We start from the raw sequence: 14213 nt of genomic DNA, 5'->3' as shown, positions 1-14213 counted from the left end.
AGACAGCAGTGAATTATGCATCCTCTGAGAAAGAACTTGGTCTGGCTATGGATTACGAGGAAAACTGGGCTAATTTAAGGATTATTGAAGGACCCACGTGTTACATAGGCTCACAGAAAGGGTGCAACTACTTTTGATGTCATTTTAGTGCATGTGGAGAGGGTGGCCTTAAATGACTGCACACTCCAGAAGTTACTCAAAGATGAAGCTCCTACGCTACTCCTGCTTCCCTTTACCAACACCATTTACTTTTCACACTTAAGGTTTGGGCCACCCAAAGGAGAGACTCCTATCCTGTAAGGGTTACAGGATAGTATGTTAGAGTTTCACTAACATCTCAGATCTCAGCCCCCCCAGTGGCAGTTAAGTAAGTGCACTCTTTACAAGTGTCACTGCTTACATGTTACAGGAGTTTCCTGCTATTTTGTAGTTCTCCTGTTCAGCACTGCTGCCCTAAACCTCACAGTCAGGATCCTCCCCACACCTCACAGCCTCTCCAACACGTAACTAGAGATTTACAACAGCTCTTTATGAAGACACTCCTCCATAGCCCACAGGAGCCAAGAGATCCACCACTACACACCCTTCTTACACTGCAGCAATGAATGCAGTAGTCCTCTTTTGAATGTTAAGTTTTACTTTCCTTGTAGGGGCTTAAGAGGTTTTGGTATTCCAGATCATATAAGAAATCCTATTAGTGGCCACAGACTGAGGTGCATGTTCCAGCCTCTCCTCCAAATCAACCTGCCAGTGCCACATACTCCGACAGAGACCTGAAAAGCATGCCTGCCTATCAGCAGCTTAGCCAGAAAGGGATTTATCTGAAATTAAAACATGCTCTGGTTGAGGAATAGTTTAAAAACCATCCCGCAGAACCAGTGGTGTCAGATTAAAGAAAATCTAAGCTGATCTTCAACAGCTCCAGGCTCAACAGTTACACATTGATTTGAACTTCACTTGGCACTCCCCACTGTCTATTATGCTTCTCGTGAACAGCTGTCAATTGCTAAATTCCCCAGAACCAACACCTACTTCAGGTTGACATAAAACTATCAGGGAACAGGACCTCAGCATTGTAAGGCATCAGACAGAACCTCCTCACCTGTAGGAAAAACCCACCATCCTTTCTACTCATTTTGCACTTTTTTTGATAAGGTGAAGGTAAGACTGCCCAAATATTAGTGCAAATTACATTTTGCTTGACTCCCAGTTATTTTGTAGAGTCAACTACAAAATTCCATTTTCCACACAGGAAACAGCTCAAAAAAGCATGTTGATCTCTGTTTGTGGGAAATAAGGAAGACTGTAACCCTGAAGGGCCAACTGTTAAATGTTATGCAAGTGCTTATTTTACAAGGGAAAGACTGAGGAAAACGCCTGACTACCACTTCAAGATGATCCCCTTAAGCACTTCCCTTGCACAACAAGAGTAGTTTGTCATTCTGGACCTAACAGCACCTTAAAGGAGAGTTCTCATTTACACCAGATAAGTGTATACTGATAAACTGTGAGCTTAAACCAAAAAGCATAGTTTTAGTACTACAGAGCTGTCAGTGGAGGCTGAATCAAAAAGGAAGACCTCTTAAAATATCTTAACCTTGACTTTTGCACCCAGAGAGCATCCTCTCATTAGCCTAACAGCTACCACATCACTACAATAACTCATCTTGACAGTAGCTGTAAAGCCACCAAGTTGAATAGAGGGGCCTCAGTATACTTGGTATTTATGAAAGGATAAAGTCCAAACCAGAGTGGTACCTGGTAGGTCATCACAGGAGAACAAAGTTGCACGTACTCAATTACTGCTCAGATTCTCTGCAAGAATATTGCCAGACATCAAGTAACCACTCAAGTTTGGCAGTAAGTGCTCAGAGTTATTTATTCCCCCAAATCCCAATATTACACTGATATTAGCTCCAAACCCCCCCACTTAGGATGGTTAAGAAGGATTTATCTGCATGCTGTTAAACCAAGACTCTGTGACCCTGGGAATCACCTCAGCATTCCTAAGGCCATTGACAACAAACAAGACATTTACTTGAGGTTGGACTGCAAGAGAAAGGAGGGGGGGAAAAGGGACTTGCAGAAGCAGTTACATTTCTAAAGGCCAAGAAAAACTACTCAGAAAATAGATCTGTACCAAAAGTAGTCTTAAAAGACTTGCCGTGTGGTTCAGTAGAGACAGGTATGAACGCTATGGGTAGCCAACAGGGTACTTATCTACCCCCACCAACCTGTTTAAGGCAAGTTTCATACACAATGATGCTTGGTGTAAGCAAGCATTTGACACTTTTTGGCTTTTGGCTGCTGCTGCAAAAAAAACCAAAAGAAACCAAAACCAAACAAACATGGGGAGAGAAAGCAGAGTTCTACCTTTACTACAGCAGGCACCTTAACTGACCAAGCCCAAAGTGCCTCTAGTTCAGAAAAAAAAAAACACAACACAAAAAACATTTAAAGCATGGACCAAGAGAATTCTACCATGCAACTTCCAGAGCTAACTTTAGAAAAAATACACTGAAGACTCACACTTTCTTCCACCATTGCCATAAGCCTTGAAAGGTCACAGTTCAACTCACTCCCACAGCTAGGCTGATTTTGATCCCCAAGTCAGTCACAAGTACACTTCAGCCAACTGACACTACTTCATAATCACCAAGGTAAACAAAGATACTCAGTATGAACCAACAGCATGCCACACTCACAAAAACCACAGTTCATGCTTGCATCACAGGCTATCTGCAGGTGGTGTTGGTATGTTCTGCCTAGGACCAGCCCAACTCCCACACAGAAAAGTCTCCAGAAACCATTTTATCTAGAGGGAGCATATGGGTGGTAGCAAAACAGAAAATATTCATTTCCAGCCTTTCCCTGTCCATCCAAAAAAAGGGATGAGGATTGGTTAGAGAGTACTGTATCATAGGAATAATTATTTTTTTTTTTAGCAAACAAAACAGAATGGTAATAAAGATGTCATTTGGCACCTTGCAGTAGAGTTTTATTTTCATCTTTTTAGTGTTCCACTCATCAGTTCCTTCCAGACTAAAGAGGTAAGTTTTATCAAGATCCCCGTGCACTTTCAGTGTGAACCCCCAATCACTCCATAAGATAAAGAAGGAACCATTCAAGATAACTCAAAAAGATGAAACATACCCCAGTTTAAACACAGAAAGTGAGGAAAAAAACTCAAATAGTTTTCAGAGTGTCTGTTCCAGCCTAAGTCCAGCTGGCATTTCAGTTAACTTGACAAAAAGGAGTTCTTCATACAGTTCCAGTATGTCTAGTGGTACTGAGCATAGAAGTGCTAGACTGTCCATGAAGGTACTTCTTATTTGGTCTCTGGCTTGTCTTGCAATAGTGGTATAATTGACTCCCACGCCGTAAGGCACTGAAGAAAGAAGTAAAGATTAAAAAAAATGGATTGTACATCAGTTCTTGTAACTTTTGATCAACCCTTCCAGATCAACAGAATGCAAGTTCAGAATGGCTAGCCACGTCTTTATAGATTATTACAGAAAGGAGCAGAGGGGACAGGGACAATCTCTAACAACAAGAAAGTGTTCAGAAAGAATAGCTGCAGTTTCCAAACAAAGAAAAAAAATTAAAGCTTTCTAAAGTCATCAGCTGGACCAAGCTGTTAAAAATCATCAGAATACCCAGTATTTCCAAATATCAAGCTAGATTATTCTAAACTGTCAGCTACGCAGACAAACTGTTTCTAGTAGAAGTTTACATCTTTGTGGTGTGACTGTGGGAGAGGGCTGATCTGGACACAATGGCAGCTATGACAGACTATCTCCAGCAATCCAGCAAACTTATTTGAAAAACCCATGCATCTAGGGAAGGTAGTTCAGAGACAGTGTACTCCGGTACACCTCTGGGACTTGACTACCCTCACAACAAACTGGTGGCAACTGGTATAGTAAAGTGAAAGTGGAATCTAGCTTCTGGGTTATTAGAAAGTCACTCCACACTTTGGAGTCATTTTCCTAGACACATATACTTACTCCAGTTCTTGTGCTATGTATCATTACTGTCTTTGAATGCTGTACAGCCCAGAAGTCAAACTGGACAAGTATAGACCATGTAATACATATTATTAAACACTGGCAATGGCCAAACTCATCACCAGCCCTTATATCCACAAGTCACTATTGCCAAGCATCTTCCTTCTAAACTTGCTGAATGTACTGAAGGCAAATAGATTATTTCTAGTTGTGCATCCTGAAACGATTAGACGCTTTCCAACCAAAGAGCTTCCTTGCTGCAGCTAAGAGAAAAACTAAGATGTACAGATTTAACTGTCAATTGCAGGGACACTGCTGGATGTTCAGTGGAGTCTTTAATCCCTCCCTTCACAGCAGTCTCAGAAGAGAGGAGAGACCAGGGCGAAAGAAGTTCTGTGTGAGTAGTTACGAATTACTGACAAGACAGATGTTGGCAGGGGCAAAGGAAGTGCATATTAATATTACATGGATAGGTAACCTAGGTAAACAGGAAGAAGTTTGTAAAGCAGGTGTGGAAAAAAGCAATAGGCAAGATGAAGTATGTCACCATGCATAAGCCTAGTAGCGTTTAATATATCAACCACTATTGCTCAGTAATTTGTTCAATTCAAAAATGCAAGACAGGCAAGCATACAGGATGAAATGTTGTTGCAGGGCTGCCTTGCAAAAGACTGCTAGCCTCATGCAGATCACTTGAGCATGACCAGCAACTCATCAGATTATGCTAAGCTGCTGACAAAGAGCAGCTTCCGCAGCACCAGAGAACTGATTTACATGTCCAAGATTCTTTTCTTCAAGACAGCATGAAGATTTCCTGAAGAATCATCACCTCAGAGGAAAATGAACTATTCTTATTCCTGCCAATGTTCCAGCAGCATCACATACCTTCTCGTAGTACTGGATGTTTTTATCTGCCATCCCCATGAGTAGCTGCCTAAAGTCTTGTCTTTTGTTGTTCTGCCATCTCTCCATATCTGCTTTCAGGTCAGCATTGAAACACTCTACGCGGTCTTGACATTTCTCAACATCTGTGGGTACCTGCAGGAAAAGAAATGAAGATTGAAACTGTCACTGAGAGTGCCGGACTGCTGAATTAGCTCACATCTCACTGAGCAAAGCTACAAAGGAAAGGGTAAGTAACAGTCATTACCCTGAATAAACTCAGTTATGGCTGCAGGGACAAAAGCCCCAGTTCTGTATTAGTGAGGAAATGCGATTGCTTCATTTGTTCTTTGCTGTTTGAGGTGGTAGGCAGTTGTGCTTGTCCATCTCCATGCCAAAAATGGAGCCAGACTGAGGAAGAGCTCCCTAGAGGCACATAAAGAGGTAAGCCATTTGGTCGAAGGGCTGGGTGCTTAGGCCCAGTTCCTAGTTCCCAAACTGAGCAGCTTGACTACAGCTCCAGAGTAAGCTTTCTCTCCTCCTTCCCATTTACAGTTGCACTAAGCATTTCCCAATTTCAAGTAATGTGTATGAAAGAACAAACATTCAGGTTTGTCCAAAAAGCTGCATAAGAGACCTCAGTGTTCTCTCTTGACCATAGTATACAAACAGCAGTGATCAACTATTGCTGCAGAACAAAATTTCTAAGTCTCTAGTTTATAGCTTCAACTTTTAACCTTAAGGCTGCCTGCAAAAAATGCAAGTGCAAAGCACCAGGGACCATAATGCAAAGGGAACAGGAAGCATTTCACTGTGGATTGGCTCATGGGCCTTTGGGCTCAATACTGGGCATATAGTCATACCTAAGCAATGGGAGAAATCTTGAAGGACAGCCTACTCCAAGCCTAGGTAGAGATTTAAATGGATTACGACAGTAGCCACCAGCCCAAGGCCAAAGAATCTGGCGTTCTTTGCTTATGTTTTAACAAACATGTATACCAGGCAAGCACAGGAACAATTTAGAAATGTTTCTTCAAGCGGGAAAGCCACGAATTCCTTTCTCTCCCTTCATGGTCCACACTGATGGGAAGCCTGTAAGGACATGCAGATTAAGTTCATGACCTCATTAGAGGAAACCCCTGAGCTCTAGCACCAACATGAAAAGTGAACTTATGTTCTGGAATCCGTGACTTGCATAAAGGCAAAGGGCAGAATGATGAACATTCGCAGAAGTTTGTAGTGGCTCCTCTCATACTTGATACTTTCAGGAAATTCCCTTTTTCTTTGAGGGGCGTGAAGGAAGAAAGAGGACGAACAAACTATGTAAGAAGCTTTTCATGGGTAACAATATAGGATGTCAGAGGTGTGCTACTACCTTGCAGTTTGGCAAGGTACACAATTTAGGCAGAAACATATCAACTCTGGTTCTTCTCCAGGATGTGCATTAGGGCTGATCACTGAAGTATTCCATTGACTAATACTCAAAGAAGGTCCTACATTTGTTCACCAATAAAGCTGTTTGAGACACAGGAAGCACCTCCTTCATACTAATGGGATTTAAGTACCCCCTTTATTCACACAACTGGATTTACACTACAGGCACCTTGGGGGTTCATTAGGTACACACTTCCCCCACCCTCTGAGAGCACTATAGTTCTGGCTACAGAATCCACTCTGCTACAAGTCTAGACATAAAGATGTCTCATAGGCTTCAGATAAGAATCATTGAATGGTTTGGGTTGGTAGGGACCTCAGAGATCATCTAGTTCCAACCCCCTGCCATAGGCAGGGACACCTCCCAATAGACCAGGCTGCTCAAAGCCCCATCCAGCCTGGCCTTGAACACCTCCAGAAATGGGGCATCCACAGCTTCTCTGGGCAACCTGTTCCAGTGCCTCACCCCCCTCACAGTGAAAAATTTCTTCCTAATATCTTATCTAAATCTACCATCTTTCAGTTTAAAACTGTTACCCCTCATCCTGTCACTACAATCCCTGACAAAGAGTCCCTCCCCATCTTTCCTGTAGGCCCCCTTTAGGTACTGGAAGGCTGCTAGAAGGTCTCCCCGGAGCCTTCTCTTCTGCAGGCTGAACAACCCCAACCCTCTCAGCCTGTCTCCATAGCAGAGGTGCTCCAGCCCTCTGATCATCTTCATGGCCCTCCACTGGACCCGCTCCAACAGGTCCACATCCTTCCTGTGCTGAGGACTCCAGAGCTGGATGCAGTACTCCAGGTGGGGTCTCACGAGAGCAGAGTAGAGGGGCAAAATCACCTCCCTTGACCTGCTGGCCACACTTCTTTTGATGCAGCCCAGGATGTGGCTGGATTTCTGGGCTGTGAGTGCACACTGCTGGCTAATGTTTAGCTTCTCATAAACCAAGGCCCTCAAGTCTTTCTCCTCAATCCACCCAGCCTGTCTTTGTGCTTGGGATTACCAAGACCCACATGCAGGACCTTGCACCTGGCCTGGCTGAACTTCATGAGGTTTGCATGGGCCCATCTCTGAAGCCTGTCCAGGTCCCTCCAGAGGGCATCTCTTCCCATGGACGGATTTCACCAGGTGCTATGGACTTATGTACCTTCACATACCTTAGATGGTCTCAAACCTGATCTTCTCCTATAGTGGGAGGTTCTTAATTCTCATAGCCCCTGCCTTTGCCTTCTGCAACTTGGGTGTTGTGGTTGGAGCCCTTGCTGGTAAAGACCAAGGCAAAATATTCAGTACCTCAGCCTTCTCCATATCTTGGGTGACCAGGTCTCCTGTTTCCTTTCGGAGAGAGCCCACATCTTCCCTTTATCTCTGACATACTTACAGAAATTTTTCTTTTTGTCCTTGATGTCCCTGGCCAGATTTAATTCTATCTGGGCTTTAGCTTGCCTAATCTGGTTCCTGGCCGCTCAGAGAGTTTCTCTGTATAGGTTTAGAAGATGCCCCCCTCAAGGCAAATATGCCTTACATCATATTTTTAAGTACTCTGCTATCTTAATGGGAAAGGCTAGGCTATCAGGAGAAAGCGACACGAAGTCTGGAAGCAAAACCACATAAAATTTCCCATCCAATTAAGTTAGTTTCTAACCACTCACCAGCTTCCTGCTTCTTCTGCCACAATCTGAAACCACAACGAAGCTATAAAAAAAACAAAACAGTTCTTTCTCACAGCCAGTTCTCCTGCAGGTCAGGCTGAGAGGGCTGTACAAGTTTAGAGCTACAGGGACAACTCAGTGGTCAGAAAATGGGTCACATATGCTCTAATTAAGGAACAACGGCAATGAACTCCAGCTAAGTCTCCACAGGCACCATGAAAGTAATGCCTACATATGCACCGGTCCTGTTCAGGAGTGTAAATACCTTTGCTTCCAAAACCGCAACTTCCCAGAAGAGAGTCTGCAACTTGGTAGTAGCTCAAATGAAATTTTAAGTTAATTAACAGCTTTTAAGCACTTCATATCTAGTGCAACATTAATGAAAAGAGAGGTTATAGTTCTAACGCCAAATTTGGACGTAAGTTGAAACATCAATGCTGATGCTTTTATCTGCTTTTACCAGTGGAGATATTAAATATTAGCTAGCAACTAGGAACTGAGAAGAAAGAAGACTGGACTTTGGGGGAAGTTGCTACTTTCTTACTGATGGCTGCTCTCAGTTAATTTGAATAGCTCAAAAAAAACCCCAACCCCAAAACCAAGGGACAACAAGCTTACACTGCAATACACTCCAGAAGGGCCCATTACTATTTTAGTATTTTTACTTTCCTGGTTCTCTGGAAACATATACTGTCACAAGACTTTTTCTTCCTGTAAATGCGTATGGTCACTTTCTACATCAAATTCTGCACCGCCATATTTAATGTTCCCATAGATCACCACGCTGCAAAACCTCATGGCAGACAGAATAAATTAGGTCATCAGAAGTAGACTTCATGTCACCAAAAGGAACAATGCCTGCTCTTCACTAAATTCACTGGATTACTGCAAAACCAGCTCCAGCATGGGTCAGAAATGGCTAAGAAGCAATTCACCACTGTACTTGTCAGAAAAAAGAAAGGCTGCAGATTCCACACTAATACTATTATGCTAGTGTTCAAAAACACCACACACACATTTGGTGTAAACTTTATCATCCTGAGCAGTACTTGCTGACAGACATTTACAGTAGCCCTACAAGCCTTCTGCATTTATAGACCACCAAGTTTTAAGCTGATCATCTCAGTGTGAGAACGACCTAATGACACTGACAGAGCTTCATGAAGCCAATCTGATTATGTGTACAATGAGTCTCAGAATGCCCTCCAGTGGAAGAGATTAACAAGTGATGACAGGCCCTTATTTCATGATCCAAAAGTAGGCCTTTTTTCCCTTAAATTTTGGGTTGGTTTTTTTTTTTAACATAATCTCTGCCAAATCAGCTAAATATGCCAAAAGGAACACAAATGCCATTCACTGCACAACCCAGTTCATAATCATCTGTCTGCTTCTAGTTTCCAGTAGCCAGGAGACCTCATTAAATGTAAGATGTGCTGCTAGCCACTGCTCTGAGCTACCAGCTCTTACAGACAAGGACATTTCCTCCAGGTGGAAAGAATCTGACAAACACGAGCTAGTATTTTATGAACATGCAGGGAGTTCTATTAGTTTGTTCAACTTCATCTAGTAAATGACACAAAAGACGTGTTAAGAAAAAAGGTACAAGGAGTTGCCCAAAGATATACTTGTAGTCTGGAGAGGAGACTTAAGTATTCAAAGAATTCTTAAACAGCTATTTGAGTGCTGTGCTTTACACAATAATCGCACTGAGAGGTGAGATGCAAAAGCCTTTTAGTAGGTGAGAGATTAGTGAAGTTCAGCAGTTCCACTGCACCACGATCTTCATATGAGTCAAATGCCAAAAAACCTCAATTGGCTTGCTGGATATGCTAGATTTAGCTCCCTCTATCCTATATACAACTTGTTAGAATACCCACTTATACAAAGCTATATGAGAAAATAAGAGAGCATACCACACCTGCCAGCAGTGGGGCAGGCAAAAGACCAAAATACAAGAGCACCACAAGATACCCAAGACACTACTATTTGTAGAGTCACAAACACAAGACCAGAAAAACACCGTCCTCTTCAACTTCTTAGATTAAAGATGTTATATGAACCTCCTGTAAGATTATTGCACAGTAGTCCTAACAATGGAAAGTCATCCATTAGTTAACATAGATGAAGAGGAACTAAAAAACCCGAAGCAGAGGAAGGGAACAAAACCTGTTGTCATTGTTGGTTAAGGATGCAGTGATTTAAGATAGAGCTGTTGCACATTACTTCATGCAGAAAGCAGGTGGCAGCATAAGCACGCCAGTTTACAGCTTTGCTTCTGCGTGAAGCCCAGCCAAAACCTGTCACCCAGCGACAGCTGCCGTGTCTGTTCAGCATCACACAGGAAGGGCTCCTTAGCAGGAGGGGCAAAACATGGAGTCTTCCACAGTCAAAATAGGTGTCCTACAATAAAATTCAGCAGTGACAGAGCTAGTACCTTAGCTCAGCTAGCTGACATACTGCTAAATCACCAGGGACTGTTCTACCACTGCTTCAGTCCCTGTCACTAAATGCTGATTGCTGGCTGTTGTTCAAGTGTTACATATCGGAGCCATCCTGCTCCAAATGGCAGGCAATCAGTAGCACAGAAGTTGCTAGACAGGTTATATATGTTCATACCTAGGTTTTTATTTCGTACCAGCTTGCCTACAACAAGCTTCTGTTCTGCCAGAAATTGCTCATACCGCAAAGAAAGAGCCAAACCCAGACAAAGCAAGTTCTGTTTCTCCGTTCTTCTCAGCTAGTAACTTAAGCGCAAGCTGGTTTTGTAGAGTAGTTTTAAGTGCTAACCTTTGGACGGTCTTCTTTTTTCAAGGCTACTGCTTCCAGTTTTGCTTCATACTCCGCTTGAACTTGGTCTCTCTTCTTCAACACATTCTATGGGCAAGAGAAGAAACAGTTGTGAGAAGGATCCTCTTGTTTCTTCCCTCCCCAGCCTGCAAGAAACTGCGAAGTGAAAGAGCTTAAGAGCTAACTCAGTCTGATGTCAGACTTTCAGACTTGCTTTGTCCTAATTTGCATTATTTAGGAAGTAGCTTTTAAAAACAAAGAGCACTTGCTCTCCAGCAGCTGGCAGGGTCAGATAAAATTCAACTTTTTGACAAGCTGTAAGCATGCAAGATAGAAGCTGTCGTGTAACCATGAACATAACCCTAAGTAAATTCAATTCATGAGTTGACCTATTATTAGCATCATAAGGATATAAACAAAGCATTAAAGCTGTCAAGAACTAGTGCAAAGCTTTTGATATCCTCAAGCAGCAGACAAACAGCATGGGCTAAGGGACAGGAAGGCCACTACAGAAGGTATTACATCTTCCTTTTCACTTGCTAAGACTCCTCAAAGTCCTTTATAGCAAGCTGTTACATTCTCATGTTAGAACAAAAGCAAGCATTGCTTTTAGATAAGTCTGGGGGGTTTGGTTGTTGGTTTAATTAAAAAAATCAAAATGACGAAAAGCACGATTTACATGAAAGGCACTGAACTACCTGAGTGACTCTCACAAGCAGTAAACATTTTACTGACAGAGTATTCTCAGAATAGACAGCAAAAGATGATACCTTTATCTTTGGTTATTTGTAAGTGTGCTACTATCTCCACTAACTTTATACTACAGTCTTATAATTTAAAAACAACCACAGAAATTAGTCTTTTTAAGAATATACTACTAAAAAATAAGCAGTTATGTGTCAGCAGAAATGGGCAACTTAACTTCAGTCTTCACAAGGAAACAACTAGTAATTTTTTTTATAGGTCAGCTGATGCAAAGTTTTTATTAAAAATGCTCAGAGGGAAGACAGCCACTCACAGCTGAGGCACATGTAAATTTGAACTTCTCTTGCAGCCCACTTGGCCAGTTCATGCTTGCAGTCTCCCTTTCTACCACCCAGAAGAAATTACCGCATTAGGACAAAAGGAGGTAACTTGTCATTTTAACAGTTTCAGACAAGGCTAGTAGTAAAGCAGGACTAGTCATGCACACTGATGCCTATAGAAATATCTGTGTTTAAAGATTAGTTCTCAGAGCTCTAAGAGCCAGTCTAGCCAAGATCTGTTTCCTAATTAAAGATGTACAAACCCTGTATCTACTAATCACCATCTTCCCCCTCCTCCCTCTTAAGTGAAGGGAAGTTCACTAGTGCAGTTGCTGTAGAGATACAAGACATTGCCATCAACATTCTTAAAAACCTCAAGTCCACGATAAACAGGAATGGCACCCCATCCATGAAGTTGCAATTGGTTTAGGCAAAAAAAGGGGGGCAAACTGGAAAAATTCACCTTCAACAGCTTAACACTCCCTTTTGTCCCCAAAGAGATGCAAGCAAGCATGCCACTGGTCATGTTTGCTTGAAAAACCACTGCATTCCCTTTCCTTTTGGAATCCAAGCAACTATGCGGAATAGCCCTTAAGTGACTGAGGTTACCAATGCAACAAAAGCCTGGGAGATTTAACCGGTATTTCTACTTCGTATTGCTTCTTGAACCTGAGTCAACTGAAATTTCTTCTCAGAAAAACAACCACCTCCAGCAATTGCATTCAGCCTTTCGGAGCCTGGAGTTAGTGCAGTAAGCTGGATCTGCGCCAGGAGCAGCCAATGATTAACAGGCATCAGCAGAATGGATTCGAGGGGCAGGTGTCTTATTTCTCCTTAAGTGCTCAAATCCATCCACTTGCACACCGTTAACAATATGCTCCTGAATAATACAGCTTTAAGTAGCCATTAATGGCTGACCTGTAAGTGATGAGAAAAAAATATTGCCTTCCCTTTCACTTGTCCCATACGTGAGAGGAAGTGTTTCCTCTGGCACCTCCAGGCAATCTCGTCCCAGTTGTAGATCAATGCATTAATGCTCCAGCAGCACCTCTGAAAAGCTCTGTATCGAGTACCCCCAGACTTACCACAACACATGCAATACTTAGATTAGTTAAGACCTCACTTAGAGAGAAAAAAAAAAATTCAAAGTAAAAAAAATAGTTGGAACAAACCAACAAACAAAATCTCACACACCACATACCAGTTATTTGAGCACAGAACTAAAGCACTAGTCCCTATACAAGAAAGACTTAGCTTGCTTTCAGTAAGGCAGGTCCTTCTCCATTTTCTATTCAGCTGAAACATTTCACCTTGGCTCATATCTCAGAAGGAGCTTCAGGAGCTTGCCATCAGCCTCCCTTCTCAAATTGCGATTCTATGACATGTGCACATCACATACCTTGCTACTACAACTAGACCTCACAAGAGGATCCTTATTTACTGCAGGCCTTTAGAGAGACAGCTAGCTATACATGGGGTGCTTGTTTTAAACATACATTAAAAGTAACGCTCAGGCACACAGCTGGGGACTGCATCATCCAATAAGCCTTTCTGTCAGTGTTAAACATAGAATTCATATAGCCTTTTAAGATCAGCATTGAATTATGTAGAATGCAGTTTGTCCTCTGCACTTGCCTCCCTAGGGAACACCAGCGCACCACAAAAAATTGTGATACCGCACATTTGTCCACAAGGGCCTCACTGCACCAGGATTCAAGACATCATCTGGCCACCTCATACATGGCCTGTATTTTAGAAAAGGTCTCTCCTGGACACTACCAGAATGTATTTTAACTCAAGCCCACAATGCCAGCCTCTCCCCACTTCTGGAAACCTTTCAAATGAACCCAGAGACAGGGCTTCCCTGGAGTCAGCCAGTACTTGTTTCAACCAGAACTACTGGGCTTTCGCTCCATATATGCAGTTCCCTCAGGCTGCCCTCCTCAGTTACAGCAGTGCTCCTGAAGACCCTAAGGTGAACATTCATCTCTAAAATAGTGAAGATTGTCCTCAGAGTAAGAACTGCGAGGTTGTCACCCAGCTAGAGATTGCTCTACAAATCAAGTTCCTGTACCTATATCTGGGGTACAGTGTGCAGAGAAGGCTATCAAGGTTACACTGAACTCCTAGCATCTAAAGAATTACCTTCTATCAAGTAACCTATACAAAAGCTGTGCTCAGAAAAAACCAAAATAGACTTGAATTTCACAGCAGCTGATGAACAGGACTGCACTGCTAGAGGAGAGACATCCCTTTCAGCAGAAAGCCTCCTGCACGCCAAGAGTAGACTCCTTTACAGTTACTTCCTTGGTTTTAGGGAGTCTGGAAAGACAGCTCTGTAGATGCTTACTACAGAAATAGAAAATATCAGGCTGTTGCTAGCCTAAGAGAACTGCACTTCCTGTCTGAAACCTGAGGCATTTCCAGT

General features: G+C 42.6%; 1 protein-coding gene across 3 annotated transcripts in view; it reads right to left on the bottom strand.

Annotated features, from left to right (window-relative positions):
* Positions 1-2973: 2973 nt before the first annotated feature.
* The window catches only part of SNX30 (sorting nexin family member 30), a 47291-nt gene continuing 36051 nt past the window's right edge, over positions 2974-14213 (bottom strand). The window contains exons 7-11 of one of the 3 annotated variants that reach the window (XR_012584890.1): positions 10761-10847; positions 7974-8016; positions 5889-5981; positions 5158-5315; positions 4926-5045 (exon numbers count right to left, since the gene is read on the bottom strand). Coding sequence is in view for 2 of the 3 variants with exons in the window: in XM_074569673.1 (XP_074425774.1) it covers positions 3329-3388; positions 4893-5045; positions 10761-10847 (300 nt within the window). In the remaining variant the exon portion in view is untranslated. Of the gene's footprint in view, positions 3389-4892; positions 5046-5157; positions 5316-5888; positions 5982-7973; positions 8017-10760; positions 10848-14213 lie in introns of those variants that run through there. The other 2 variants (XM_074569673.1, XM_074569674.1) reach the window with 2 other exon arrangements.

This window comes from Larus michahellis, chromosome Z (assembly GCF_964199755.1).
Source record: "Larus michahellis chromosome Z, bLarMic1.1, whole genome shotgun sequence".
Lineage (NCBI taxonomy): Eukaryota > Metazoa > Chordata > Aves > Charadriiformes > Laridae > Larus > Larus michahellis.
The sequence above is the reverse complement of the archived record's forward strand: the minus strand, read 5'-3'. Positions and strand labels throughout refer to the sequence as shown.